The 14,076-nt window shown below is 42.4% G+C and overlaps 2 protein-coding genes across 4 annotated transcripts in view; one reads left to right on the top strand and one right to left on the bottom strand.

Moving 5' to 3' along the window:
• The window catches only part of supt5h (SPT5 homolog, DSIF elongation factor subunit), a 29,795-nt gene extending 23,010 nt beyond the window's left edge, over positions 1–6,785 (top strand). The window contains exons 24-29 of one of the 2 annotated variants that reach the window (XM_063205852.1): positions 807–912; positions 1,764–1,922; positions 2,746–2,914; positions 3,464–3,667; positions 5,808–5,903; positions 6,365–6,785. In XM_063205852.1, coding sequence (XP_063061922.1) covers positions 807–912; positions 1,764–1,922; positions 2,746–2,914; positions 3,464–3,667; positions 5,808–5,903; positions 6,365–6,505 — 875 coding nt within the window. In that variant the 3' untranslated portion in view covers positions 6,506–6,785. Of the gene's footprint in view, positions 1–806; positions 913–1,763; positions 1,923–2,745; positions 2,915–3,463; positions 3,668–5,453; positions 5,579–5,807; positions 5,904–6,364 lie in introns of those variants that run through there. The other variant, XM_063205853.1, reaches the window with a different exon arrangement.
• A 2,622-nt stretch (positions 6,786–9,407) lies between these two features.
• Positions 9,408–12,688, bottom strand: hmgb1b (high mobility group box 1b). Of its 2 annotated transcripts, none has more exons than XM_063205844.1 (5): positions 12,571–12,688; positions 11,037–11,201; positions 10,735–10,880; positions 10,385–10,559; positions 9,408–10,001 (listed from the first exon to the last, which is right to left on the bottom strand). In XM_063205844.1, the coding sequence occupies exons 2-5, from the start codon at positions 11,181–11,183 to the stop codon at positions 9,879–9,881; spliced, it is 591 nt and encodes a 196-aa protein (XP_063061914.1). In that variant the 5' UTR covers positions 11,184–11,201; positions 12,571–12,688; the 3' UTR covers positions 9,408–9,878. The 2 variants fall into 2 exon arrangements, with proteins under 2 accessions (XP_063061914.1, XP_063061915.1); XM_063205845.1 differs by lacking the exon at positions 12,571–12,688 and adding an exon at positions 11,649–11,672.
• Between the last annotated feature and the right edge of the window lie 1,388 nt (positions 12,689–14,076).

Raw genomic sequence — 14,076 nt, 5'->3', positions numbered from 1 at the left:
CCCAATATGATGACAAGCCCTAACAACTGTCTTTCTTGGTGGGGGAAAAAACTCTAGGTGAGGTCAGGTCAATAACAATCATCTGGGCAGGTGTCCAATGCTTCTTTGGTCTAATGAGGCTAAGCAGTTTCCACAGTTACACATAGTGGTGGGGCATTAAGTTTAGTCTGTTATTCAGCCTCAGACACAGGGAGTCTGGGTCTGAATATGGATTGCTGGGTCTTCCAACAACATTGTAACCCAAAGCATACATTTAGATTAGTTCAGAGGTTCTTCAAGGACACTAAAACCATGATATTGGAATCACCCGCTCATAGTCCAGTCCTCAATCCCACTGAGAGTCTGTGGTTAATGTCTATGCTCAGCATCCATGCGATTTGGACCAGCTAGAACACTTTGCAGTGAAGAAATGGGCCAAAATCCCTAGTGGGGCATGTGCCAACCTAGGTAGCAACTTATCAGAGCCTGTTGTCAGTTTTGGTTCATAAATGGCGCCATATTGACTTTTAATGATCAGGGGGCTAATAATTTTGTCCTTGTCATTTCTGCCCTTTTTTGTTTAAACTCATCGTAACAATAGGCAAATCCAAATTCAACTCATTGAACATTATCTCCATCAGTGTATTTGTTTCCAGAATAACAGAAACTGTTAATAATGGTCATTCTTACTGAGAAATCAAGAGAAATGTCTAATTTCAGGAGGGGGGGCTAATAATATCGTCCTTAACTGTAAATAAATGATTTTACTGTATGCAGTAAATAGTATGACTAATTTTGCTTTTCTGCTTTGTGTGTTGTGTGTGTAGGCAGCAGAACGCCTCACTACGGCTCCCAGACCCCGATTCACGACGGGAGCAGGACACCCGGCCAGAGCGGCGCCTGGGACCCGAACAACCCCAACACACCATCACGGTCAGTGGCGTACCTGAACTACTTCCTGTAGAAAATCAAACTATCATCACGGTCAGTGTTCAGTCTTCAGAATTTCAGGGGTTTCAGTATACCCACTTAAAATTGATTGATCCATTATTTAGAATAGCACAAATATATACAGTATACCCACTTCACAAAATGCCCAAAGTATACCCACCACAAAAAAGTAGACTACAGTACTGCAGTACCTGAACTAGTTCCTGTAGAAAATCAAACTATCATCACGGTCAGTGTTGTACCAGAGATATTATAGACAGAGATACGTCATTCTAGTTCTTTTCCGGTATCCACTTTATGTCGGGTGAGCGCCCATTAGGAGACCTTCGATTAGGAGACTTTCGGAGTCTTGAGGTTGAGAATGAATGGAGTCCCCTTAGTGTTGTAGATGGTAGTAGCGCACTTCTTGTGCAAACACCTCAAAAATAAAAGGAGGAGGAAGAGGGGACAATGCCCCCTTAGGAGACCCAACTTGAGCACCCTCTTTTGCATTGGGTGGTGTTTTGATTCCTCTATGTTACTCCACCCTCTTTGGTCGTACCTGAACTACTTCCTGTAGAAAATCAAACTATCATCATGGTTTACATGGCTTACAGTCAAGTTTTCTGGTGATTATTTTCATATGGTATCATTGATGTATTTATGAGAGAGATGTTTTTGGCGGATGCTGGAGCTAGTTTTTTTTCTCTCTCGACTAATCGTTACTGGCTTAATATATGTCTGTTTCGATATTGCCTGCAAGTTTGCGAAAGTCAGTACATTTAAAAGAAAAGACAAGAAAATGCTATGGTTTGAAAGAGGTCTTAACCACATGATGTTCTTCTGATCTGCAGTGGGGAAGAGGACTATGAGTTTGGCTATGACGATGAGCCGTCACCATCGCCCCAGGGCTACGGCAGCACACCCAACCCTCAGACGCCGGGCTACCCCGAGGTGCCCTCGCCACAGGTCAACCCCCAATACAACCCACAGACCCCGGGGACCCCAGCCATGTAAGATGCTACTGTGTGTATGCGTGTGTGTGTGTGTGTGTGTGTGTGTGTGTGTGTGTGTGTGTGTGTGTGTGTGTGTGTGTGTGTGTGTGTGTGTGTGTGTGTGTGTGTGTGTGTGTGTGTGTGTGTGTGTGTGTGTGTGTGTGTGTGTATGCGTGTGTGTGTGTGTGTGTGTGTGTGTGTGTCTGCTTTTTCCTTAAATTGATGATGGTACAATGAAGATGATGACTGGAAGTAAATGGGGTAGGGTTGAGAAATAAACCAGGCCAGATTTGAACCTGGGTCCCCATTTGCCTGGTTAACACAATACTATCTCACAAGTGAGAGTGTGGAGGCTACCTATGGAATTTCTTGAAGAGGTGTGGTTTGCGATTTCCCGTGGCCGTTGATTGGGCATTGCTAATGTATCATTTGGCATATACATAGTGCATAGCCAATCATGTCAGTTGTATATCTATTCAAACGCACTACAAGCAAACATCCTCAAGTAGAGGAAGATACTTCAAGCATGTACATTTCCTGGGTCCATGTGATATCAGGTGAACACCCTTTTAGGAGAGCCTCGGTTTAGAGACCTTAAGAGACTTTAGGTTGCGAATGAATGGAGTTCTCTTTTCGATGTAGATGGCAATAGCGAACATCTTATGCAAGCCACCACCATGCCGCCACTGTTCCTGCCTAACCCGCAAGCTTGTGTGTGTGTGTGTTTGCGTGTGTGTGTGTGCGTGTGTGTGTGTGTGTGTGTGTGTGTGTGCGTGTGTGTGTGTGTGCGTGTGTGTGTGTGTGTGTGTGTGTGTGTGTGTGTGTGTGGTGTGTTTTCCAGGTACAACACAGACCAGTATTCGCCATACGCAGCTCCATCGCCTCAAGGCTCGTACCAGCCGAGCCCCAGTCCTCAAAGTTACCACCAGGTGGCGCCCAGTCCCGTGGGCTACCAGAACACACACTCACCGGCCAGCTACCATCCCACGCCCTCTCCTATGGCTTATCAGGTAAAGCAAAGGCGCTGATGGATGAATGAAACCATTTTTTATCCTGAGTTTGTCCTGCATTTAGGAGCCATAGAACAAACATTTAGACATATAGACAATAACAGCCGTACACAATAAACAAGAGACTAAAAAACATTAGACAGAGTAGATTAAAATGGAATACTTGGCAAAAATAAAATAAAATTCAGTTGTTTAATACTTATTTCAATTTTTACCTAATAATCGTGATTATCACTTTTTCCCCATCTTGGTGTCTATGAACACTTAACAGGCTAGTCCCATCCCTATAATGCAATGTAATGTGTCGTGTATGTATGAACACTTTAACCGGCCAGTCCCAGCCCTACAATGCAGTGTAATGTGTGGTGTAAGTATGACCACGTTAACAGGCCAGTCCGAGCCCTATAATGCAATGTAATGTGTCGTGTATGCATGAACAGGCCAGTCCCAGCCCTACAATGCAATGTAATGTGTCGTGCATGTATGAACAGGCTAGTCCAAGCCCTATAATGCAATGTAATGTGTCGTGCATGTATTCCACTTTAACAGGCCAGTCCGAGCCCCAGCCCGGTAGGCTACAGCCCCATGACTCCCGGGGCCCCGTCTCCGGGCGGATATAACCCCCACACCCCCGGCTCCAACATCGACCAGACCTCCTGCGACTGGGTCACGACAGACATCCTGGTGCGGGTCAAGGACACCTTCATGGACGGAGGGGTGGTGAACCAGACGGGCGTCATCCGCAGCGTCACGGTAGGCTGTTTTTTTGTTTGCTCGTTTGTTTGTTTGTTTGTTTGTTTGTTTTCTATTCATTGTGCTGTTGATCTTAAAGTGATACTGTCCCGTTTTTGGAAATAAGCTTATTTTACATCTCCCCTAGAGTTAAATAATAGGGCTTTACCATTCTCCTGTACTTTCAACCGGCAGTGCAAATTGTACCTCCAAGCTAGCAGTTAACATTGAGTCCTATGAGACCAGTTAGCCGCCAGCTGGTCTCATAGGACTCTATGTTAACTGCTAGCATGGAGGTAAAATTGGCACTGCCATACCCAGAGAAAGGTTGAAAGTACAGGAGAACGGTAAAACGGTATTATTTAACTCAAGGGGAGGTGTAAAGTAAGCTTGTTTCCAAAAATGGGACCTTATCACTTAAAGCTGTGCCGAATCATAGTTTGTCATGGGAAAACTCAAAGCTAGTCATGGTGCAATGTTTTTACCATGGTGTATGGGCCCACGTTTGTCATAGCTTGGTAACTAATTTCTAGTCATCGAGCTGTTCCCATTCCCTTCTTGAAGTACACTGTTGGCCTATTAGTCCAGATCCGCTCTTGCAGTCGCATCATTATTGTGGCTGCAACTAGGGGTGGGTATTGGCAAAGGGTTCACGATTCGATGCGCATCACGATACACATGCCACGATGCGATTCTATCACGATGCATTGCGATTCATGTACTACTATGATGCATTGCGATATTTACTTCAGTAAATGTGTAAAATACAGCTTATTTGTCAGTTGCTGTGTCGCTTTCTTAAGTCAGTTCATTCTATTTAAGCATTCTATCATCTGGGAGAGAGCTTACATCACAACAGAAATATTACCTATTCTCTACTGAACAAAATAACCCGTGGAAAATCGAATTTTATTGTTATCAAATAATCAATTGTCATGACTCCATGCAGTATATTGAGAAAATAAGTATCACGATACCTTGTCATGAATCGATGCATTGTATCGTGAGAGTAAGTATCGCGATGCATCGATGCAACGATTATTTTGCACACCCCTAGCTGCAACACACAGTTCATTGGTAAAATACTGCAGCAAGTAAAGTGATGTTAATAATGAGTAGTGTGGCTATCTTATTCTGAAGCTGCAATTGATCTGACCAGGGGCGGGCCCATGTTATAAGAAGGATTGAGGAGTAAACCAGGTTAAGTTAAGCGCTAAATCATCTAATAGAAGAGCCTGGCGCTCTCATTTTCTTAAGTTATTAACTTAAGCCAGAGATATACTTAAAGAATATCTGCTTAAGCTGGTTTTCTCCTGAACCAGCTTCTTAGTATAGGCCCAGACCAGACCAACAATTCCTTCACTCGAACTGCTAACTGAATTGCTGTGTCATCGCCTAAAACAGACTATGGTGATGTGTATGGTCTGTGCATTTGCTTTGCAGGGAGGCATGTGTGCTGTGTATCGTATGATGATGTGTGTGGTGTGGTGTGCTTTGTAGGGAGGCATGTGTTCAGTGTTGATGTGTGTGTGGTGTGCTTTTGCTTTGTAGAGAGGCATGTGTGCAGTCTATCTTATGATGTGTGTGTGTGTGTGGTGTGCTGTAGGGAGGCATGTGTGCTGTGTTTATGATGATGTGTGAATGTGTGTGTGTGTGTGTGTGTGTGTGTGTGTGTGTGTGTGTGTGTGTGTGTGTGTGTGTGTGTGTGTGTGTGTGTGTGTGTGTGTGCTTTTGCTTTGTAGGGAGGCATGTGTTCAGTCTTTATGATGTGTGTGTGGTGTGGTGTGTGTGTGCTTTTGCTTTGTAGGGAGGCATGTGTTCAGTGTTTCTTATGATGGTGTGTGTGTGTGGTGTGCTTTGTAGGGAGGCATGTATTCACTGTTATTAATGTGGGTGTAGTTGTTGTGTGGTGTGCTTTTGCATGGCATGGAGGCATGTGTTCAGTGTTTATGATGGTGTGTGTGTGTGTGTGTGTGTGTGGTGTGCTTTGTAGGGAGGCATGTGTTTTCACTGTATCTTATGATGTGTGTGTGGTGTGCTTTTGCTTTGTAGGGAGGCATGTGTTCAGTGTTTCTTATGATTGTGTGTGTGGTGTGCTTTGTAGGGAGGCATGTGTTCAGTGTATCTTATGATGTGTGTGTGGTGTGCTTTTGCTTTGTAGGGAGGCATGTGTTCAGTGTTTCTTCAAGACACGGAAAAGGTGGTCAGCATCTCTAGTGAACACCTGGAGCCCATCACGCCAACTAAAAACAACAAGGTGAAAATCACACACACACACACGCACACACACACACGCACACCTATGAACAGTACCGGCGGTCGAACAACTCTTAATTTCACTGCATGTTTTACTTTTAGTACTATTTTCATGTACCGTACTGAATGTGACCAATTAAACTCTGTATCCTTGGAGGTGAAAGTGAAACTTTTTTGTAGAACGGAGAAAGAATCTGGTGCCTATGTGCGGATGTCTTTTCTCTTGAGGTTATTTTTTCAGGAGGACTCTGATGAAGACGCATGTTGAAACATTTGATTGCACTGATAAAATAAACAATAGAAAATAATAATCTGTGTGGCACCAGATTCTTTTTCCTTTCTACGTATGAGTTATTCCTGCTTTGGTTGCTCCACATTGTCAATTTAGAAGCTTGGAGTGCGTCTTTCCTTGTTTCCTGTTTTGAAACTTTCTTGTGTTTGAAACTCCTTGTGTTCTTGCAGGTGAAGGTGATTTTGGGGGAGGACCGGGAAGCCAGTGGAGTATTGCTCAGTATCGATGGCGAGGACGGCATCGTTAGGATGGAGCTGGACGAACAGCTCAAGATCCTCAACCTCCGCTTCCTTGGCAAGCTGGAAGTTTGATTCAAGATTCTTAACGTCCACTTTCTTGGCAAGCTGGAAGTTTGATTCTGTAATCAAACACGGATGAAAAGCCACGTTTATTGGAAGCGAAATGGTTCAAAGTCTGTTTTTGTGCAACTTTATACGACGTTTATGTATGACGATGCAGAATTATCCCAAAACATGTAAGTGACGTGAAAAAGTTGAAGCAGATCTTCTTAGTCCCCTGTTTAGTTTTTTTTTCCACGATAATGATTTTATGTCAGTAAAATATGCCTGATTGTCTGCTTTATTCTTCAAACTTGGAATTAAAGTGTCTTCTGTGTGAGATCTCATGCAGAAATGGTGAGATACATCAAATACGTTTTTGTGTCAAATTTACATCTCTAATATGTGTACTCTGTAGCGAAGGGGAGTAGAGGTCCAGCTGGGACTTGAACCCAGACCTTCTGGGGTAGTAAACCGGGGCTCTGACCTCTACACCAAAGAGCCAGGCTCGTTGGCATGTTAGTCAGAACACACCCACAACCCTAGTGATGGTCACTCCATCACATGTACGCTGTAGTACACTGTACACTAGTGCTCTCCAAATGGCGGCCCGTGTGCCAAATCCGGGCCGGTCTTGGCAGACACTTGGCCCGCCATGAGTTTGGCACAAATTAAAATGTGTGTGTGTGCTATCTGCGGCCCTATGAGCAGATGACATGTTTGACCCTCAGCCTCATGGTCGCTACATCATTTGGCCCTTGGGGCAAAATAATTGAAGTGCACTGCTGTACAGTCTGCAAGATGACTCGCGTGAAATTGATGGACTAAAATAATTATGCATGTTCATGGGCTTGGTTTATGGAATGGATAGTGGGGACACGTCCATACCACTTCTGAGATTATCTTTTTAATGTGCCCCCCACCACTTTTTAAACAAATATAATGTGCAAATGTTAATCCCTCTACAATTTGTCCCCACCACTTTCCAAACCAAACTTACAGCATTGTGTATGTTAAGAGCAGCCATCCATCTGAAGGTTTCTGGTCATAAAATATACATTACAAACATTATAATGGAGTTCCTGTGCACAGCCACTGTCCAGGTGCTGGTGATGTGCAGTAAAAGTAATCCAAGTAAAAGAGAGAAATCCCCGCACACACTGGTCGTCTTTGCTGCAATTTATTAGGTGAACAACGCGTTTCGATGTTGCTTAGCGAAACACGTTCACCTAATATTGAGGTAGCCAGAATTTTTCTTTTCTCGGAAGAAAATGGTGATTTCATCACTAGCCTACCGTCATTTTGTGAAATCCTCAATTCATGGTTTTTGTGAGCTGGAAGCCCAAAAATATAAGAATAAACAAATGGATTATTGGAATAGTTCAAAATGTGGGCAATGAATCGATGATCTTTGGAAGTTTAACATTGATGGAAGTAAATACACTTTTTCATGATATTCTAATATTTTGGACAGGAGCTGCATTTATTTAGCAAATTCTGCTTACATTTTGTCAGTAGGCCTATACATTTTGTTAAGAGAACATTACAGCTAAGCAACTTCCTATTAGGCAGCTGTGCTGAATGAATTTTACATCAGGCTGGATGGCGCTCTGTATTTTTGAAAAAGTAGGCGCTTGTGATTATCAGAGCCGTATAGAGATATATATACGGCTCTGGTGATTATGCGACTTTACTGCCACCTGGTGGTGTATCCTTGCAGCTGCAATAGGAGAGGTCTTTGCACACGATGCTTCTCTCCAGCGTAGACAAGACTCTAACCTTGGTACAGTCAGCTGCTGCCTGAGGAATTCAGACCTGTAGATGCTGTGTGCTCATTTCAGGAAGATAACTTACCATAACTCTTAGATCTAGGCAGATGGACAGACTCGGATTTGTTGATCTGTGTGTTGTAGTGTGACCCTATTATCTGATGCGTAGGCTATGGTATGGCGAACAAAATGTGAAAAGGTACACCACGAACTTCTGACATTTTCAGGGTGTTCTTTATTTAATGCTCATGTAATGTAACTGTGCGTTCGGCAACTCCTAATTGCATAAGTAATCAAACTTTTCGTTCTGTGCAAACACTTACAAATGGACCACGTTAGAATCCTCTAGAAAGTGCACATTTGACAATAACAGAGACGATCTAAATGAATTAATCTTTGAACATGTTGTCCATAAGCAACACTGCCTTTCCCTTCGATGCTGCTGGTCTTTCCCTTTAATTTATTTATTTTAAGTTCATAGTTCACAGCTCACACATCCAGTGAAAGTGAAAGCCTTTGCCTCGTGTAACTCCCATTGTCATTGTGACATGCAGTTATGCCTCACCCGTGAAAGGGAGCTGCCCGAAACAGCGATGCCCCAAGGGAGCAGTGTGGCGGAATAAAGTGTCCCTCGGTGGGACGGTACTTGTCATAGAGTAAGATGTTAGAGGTCTGTTTGATTACTCCCCCCCCAACTTGGCAGGTCGGGAGTCGAACCGGTAACCTTTGGGCTACACATCGCACCCCTTAACCATGACTGCACTCATTTTACTGATGAAAATTTCATGGTTAACTAAACACTTATATAAAATTGTTACGGTCAACCTCCTTAGGCCTATTCAATGTTGTAGGCTTACAATTTCTCCTCACAATTCCAAGGCAAGCTTTTCCATGACACCATATTCAATGTTCAACATTGAATGTGTATATTTTTATGGCTAAATGTATTTCACCCTTTCCACTGAGCCTATGGCAAGGTCAGATTTCAACCATTCAAAATATTGTCCTTGAATTGCCAAATTTTAATTGATTGCAGCATGCTGAATCGGCTGGTGCAGAAGTTCTGAAAAATCACAGCCTTATGATGGCTGTCCAAGATTTCCATGACCAGCCTGAACTTAACTGTAAAAGGTTAAGGTACCAGTACAAAACCAAACAGACACATCTTTTAAAAAAAGAAAGAAAATTTATTTATCCAGACACATTCTTGAATGTCAACAAGAGCTGCATTCTTGCAATTAGAGTGGTATTCAAAGTACAGTTATAAGGACCGTAAGATGGCAAATACATAAAAAAGATAAATGTACTACAAACCTACACACATCATCAGATATTTGTGCTGTGCACCTTTGGGGGGGAAAACAGTTAGCTACGACCATTTGCTTTTTTTTAATCCTCCCTAAAAACTGCTCCAGGCAAGAACTACCACTAAAAAAAATAAAAATAGGACTGAAGGACACATAGTGTTAACTTTACAAAAGGAGAATAACACTGTACATCTTAAAAACCTTTCATATACACAGCCTAAACATGTCAATGTTCCTGTTTGTACTTTGAAGAGGTGAAAAGTGTGTACACTTGGGTTGTTGTTGTAATGGCATTAACAGGAATGCGGGCTATTTATCAGTAGCTAAATCTTATTCGTCGTCTTCCTCGTCATCGTCGTCTTCCTCATCCTCGTCTTCATCATCTTCATCACCGTCTCCATCTCCCTTGCTGGACAGACCGGCGATTCCTTTCGTGCGATATGCAGCGATATCCTGTCAGGGAGGGAGAAATGGGAAATATTTCATGAAGACCTGGACACACATCTGTGTGCATGTGTACCTGAACTCTACTCCAACATCACGGTTGACAATTTGTTACATTTTTTTCAGACCCTTCAGATGTTAATGGGTTGGGGGGGAACCAAGTTGCCACTTGAAACATGAGATGGTTTGAGTATCAAGTAGGTAACAGGTTGGAAACACTACGTAGATATTGCTTAGAGGTCCAGTATGTAATTTTAGATGTTAATCATCAAAAACATATGCCAACCCTTTCACAAATCTCAGCATTTGATGGATCTTAAGTCTACCAAATGAATGAACTAAAATCATATTTCCAGGTAAAAAATAAATTCATAATTAAAAAAAATTCTTACCTTGTCGTACTTCTCCTTCAGTTTAGCCGCCTTCTTCTCATAGGGCTGCTTTACCTCGGCCGGTGAGCCGTTCCACTGCTCGCCGAGCTTCTTGGCGATGTCGCCGATGGTCAGGCCCGGGTTCTCCCCCTTGATCTTGGGGCGGAAGTCCGAGCAGAAGATGAAGAACGCAGATCTACAGGAGGCCAAACAGGGTTAGTTTGGATGCAGATAAAAACACCTGGGGCCTAATACAACAAAGCTGGCTCAGAAGTAAACCAGGTTCAGTTAAGAGGTAAATCAGAACCAGCTTTGTAATATAGCCCCCTGAAGTCATTTTAAAAAAATGCACCATATTTGACAGCACTCACGGTGGTCTTTTCGGGGCGTTGGGGTCCTTGAACCTCCTCTTCTTCTCGCCCTTAGGAGGGATGTAGTTCTTCATCTCCCTCTCGTAGCGCACCTTGTCGGCCTTGGCCATATCCTCGAACTTTCCCTTCTCTTTAGCGGACATGGTCTACAAAACAAACAAGCATACATTAGAGGTCATCCATCAAGTCAATTTCATAAAGCAAGACATTTGAGGGTCATACAATAAATTGGTTTGCTTTGTGCGAAACTGATATCTGTTACAACATAGGCCTACACCCCCATTTCTCCCGTGCCTTCTTACCTTCCATCGCTCAGAGCATTTTTTGGAGAATTCAGAGAAATTGACAGAGGCTTCAGGGTGTTTCTTTTTGTGTTCTTCCCTGCACGTCTGCACGAAGTAGGCATAAGAGGACATCTTTCCTCTCGGCTTCCTCGGATCTTTACCCATCTTGGTTATAGATTAGTCCTACAAATAAAAACAAGCTTTATTTACAAACATTATTCGACTGATTTTTTTAGTGTTACAAAGGCACTCAATTTGACTAGTAAGTGATTCATATGGCGAAAAAATATATCATTTAGTTCAATAGATGCTGCGTAATTTGATCATAATTGTCCCGCAAACTTCCCCGTGCGAATATACTTCACAGCCCCAAAGTCAGACTTCGTGGAGTCGATGAGAAAAAGGAAAGCGTTGTGACAATAACACCTCTTCCATTTTATGAAAGCCGTCCTCATGAGAGAAAGTCCCCTTCATTTGCATCAAACCAACATTCCATGCCAAGTTAGAGGCAGTACATTTTGAAAATCCATCGATATCCTCCTTCAAACAAACTACTTCAGAGTGTACTACAATATTATGCGCGTTAGCAGAAAGCTAGCTCCAAGACCTATTCGCAATGTTCCCATTTACCTCAATACCACTGCTGCTGAAACCTTCGAATGGCCGTCAACGAGAGCAAAGCTAGCCAAACTAGCCTTAGCATAGCTCGCATCGCCAATATGGCTCCCTGTCTTTATGTGAGCCTGCAAGCCTACAGCAGTTAAGTCGGTTTCACTAGGAGAAAATGTCCATCAGGCTGCGTTTATCTTCAGCAAATATTTCAAAACGACCAAAACAACGAAACAATGCATACTGTGAAATTGCCCCACACTTTTTAAAAATATATGCACAAAATATTGCTTTTAGAAGTTTAAATTTGCGCCCATTTACACCCCCACCCCCTTCGTACTACCAGGCAGCGCTGTGCTTTTACCACGCAGCAGCCAGCCATGTTACTGGAAATCAGCATCGCACTGCGCCAAGAGACAAGAGGATCCCTTGTAAACAACAAGCGTATATAACCAAATAATTGGCTCATTTTATCGGAATTACACCACCCAAACAAAACCGAATCAATGCGTTAAAGCCAGCTTTGTGACAATGGTTATTAGTTGGCTGTCTTCAGAACAGTGAAGAGCCTCAAACTCCAGCTAATACTGTACCGACATTCACATTACAACCTCAATACCGTTAGATTTAATACCCGATTCAATTTTTCCACCACAGAGTAAACGTTCACCAACCAAACAGTATAAAGTTCAAGATGAGACACAAATTCACTGATGATAGGAACAAATGGCGCCGTTCTTATACCGCTAACTGGCTAGCATTGGTAATGATAATCCAACAAAGACATGCCTTTTCTGACGGAGATGTTACTTAGATTACTGGCGAACATAGAACTAAAGACAGTGAAAACTATTTAAACGGCTGTCCACTGCAAACAGGCACCGTCATTTTTATTCATAAACATTTTCAATGTTAACATTTAATGATGTTGAAATACACATACCCGTATCAAGCGTTCTTTCTCCGGCTAGATAAAGAGGACCAACAAAACGTTATTCCGCGGTCTCGAAGGTACATGCAGCTCGACCTGCCTAGGCGAAATACTGCGTAATGACGAATCTGATTGGCTACCGCCAAGTCATCGTTTCATTTGATTCGCTGCTGCGACTCTATAGCCCAAAACATACACGACACTTGATTGGCTTGTTTTGAAGTGACATAATTCATTTGTCCATGACGCGCGTATGATTTTTAAACTAACATCACAGACAGTTTCTTCCTGTATTTACACTCATGTTTGATTTCATAACACTTTTAAGTTCAACTTGCTAAACCAATTGTTTTGCAATCCTGTATGACATTATTCATCTCCACTTTATTTCAAAGTGGGTTGTGTTAAACTTCTTTCTTAGCCTAGGGCTATCATTTTGATGGGCTGTTTATAAAATCATCTGTGGACCTACCATCCTCAGGCCTTCCTTGCTTGATGTGTCGTTTCAAAACATAATCTTCTATCAACAATGTTACATTTGGAACAATAAGGAAGTCCTGTGCAAACGTAAGTCTATAGGCCTAACATATTTTTTGCAGCAGTGGTTCAGTAACAATCGTTACTCAAGTCTCAAAAAAGAACACCCTCCACACACCACATCCTATCCATAGGTAAAGGTTTTCTTTTTATTTCTTGCTTCTTACATCAGAGGCGGGGAACCTTTTCGTTCAAGGGGCCACTTCAAATTCCTCCAAGGAATAATAAAGTCCTCCAAGGGCTGTAGCCTAGCCTACTATGAACACAAACCAGGATTTCCCCCTGCACTTTAGGCTAGCCTATTGAAGGCAGCCACCATTAAAATAAACCCCACCTTCTCTAGGTCCTCTGAATATAACTTAATTGTATTGAAAATGTAATTTCTAAAATTCCTTTACAAAACATTTCATATTTCATGTGAAGCTGCATAACATTAGACTAAAATGGCCTCAAGGGCCATCAACGGCCCTCGGGACATAGTTTCCCCACCCCTGTGTTAATAGAGTGGTGAGAGAGCATTGCTTCAAAAAGATACCAGTAGATTGGATTAAATTGTGTAGATACTGAAGGAAATGTGGGAGTCTGTCCACCAGCACACAAAATACACAAATGAATAATAATAATATACAGCTTTATTAGGCAAACACATTTTTTCACCGTATCGTCAATTCTGTAGGCCTACATATTTTCCAACACCAAAGTATCTATGGAAACCTATTCCAGGTCATACTTACCTATCTGTAAAATAAGAGAGGTGACGAAGGAGTCCTCAAACATCTTGGCAATTTCAAGTCAGCCACATCCCTCTGGAAGACTTCAAAATTGTTTACAGACTTTTAAAAGTTTTGTTAGATCTATTTTGTGGCCAATTTTCCCAGAGGAAAACAATGTTGCCTAATAATTATGCACACCTGATAGGGTGCTGGTCTCTTCAGATCACATCCTCTATTTTTATACAAATGTGCTTGGTCTGGAATGCTT

Source organism: Engraulis encrasicolus, chromosome 8 (genome assembly GCF_034702125.1).
Source record: "Engraulis encrasicolus isolate BLACKSEA-1 chromosome 8, IST_EnEncr_1.0, whole genome shotgun sequence".
Lineage (NCBI taxonomy): Eukaryota > Metazoa > Chordata > Actinopteri > Clupeiformes > Engraulidae > Engraulis > Engraulis encrasicolus.
This window is presented reverse-complemented; position numbering and strand designations above follow the sequence as displayed.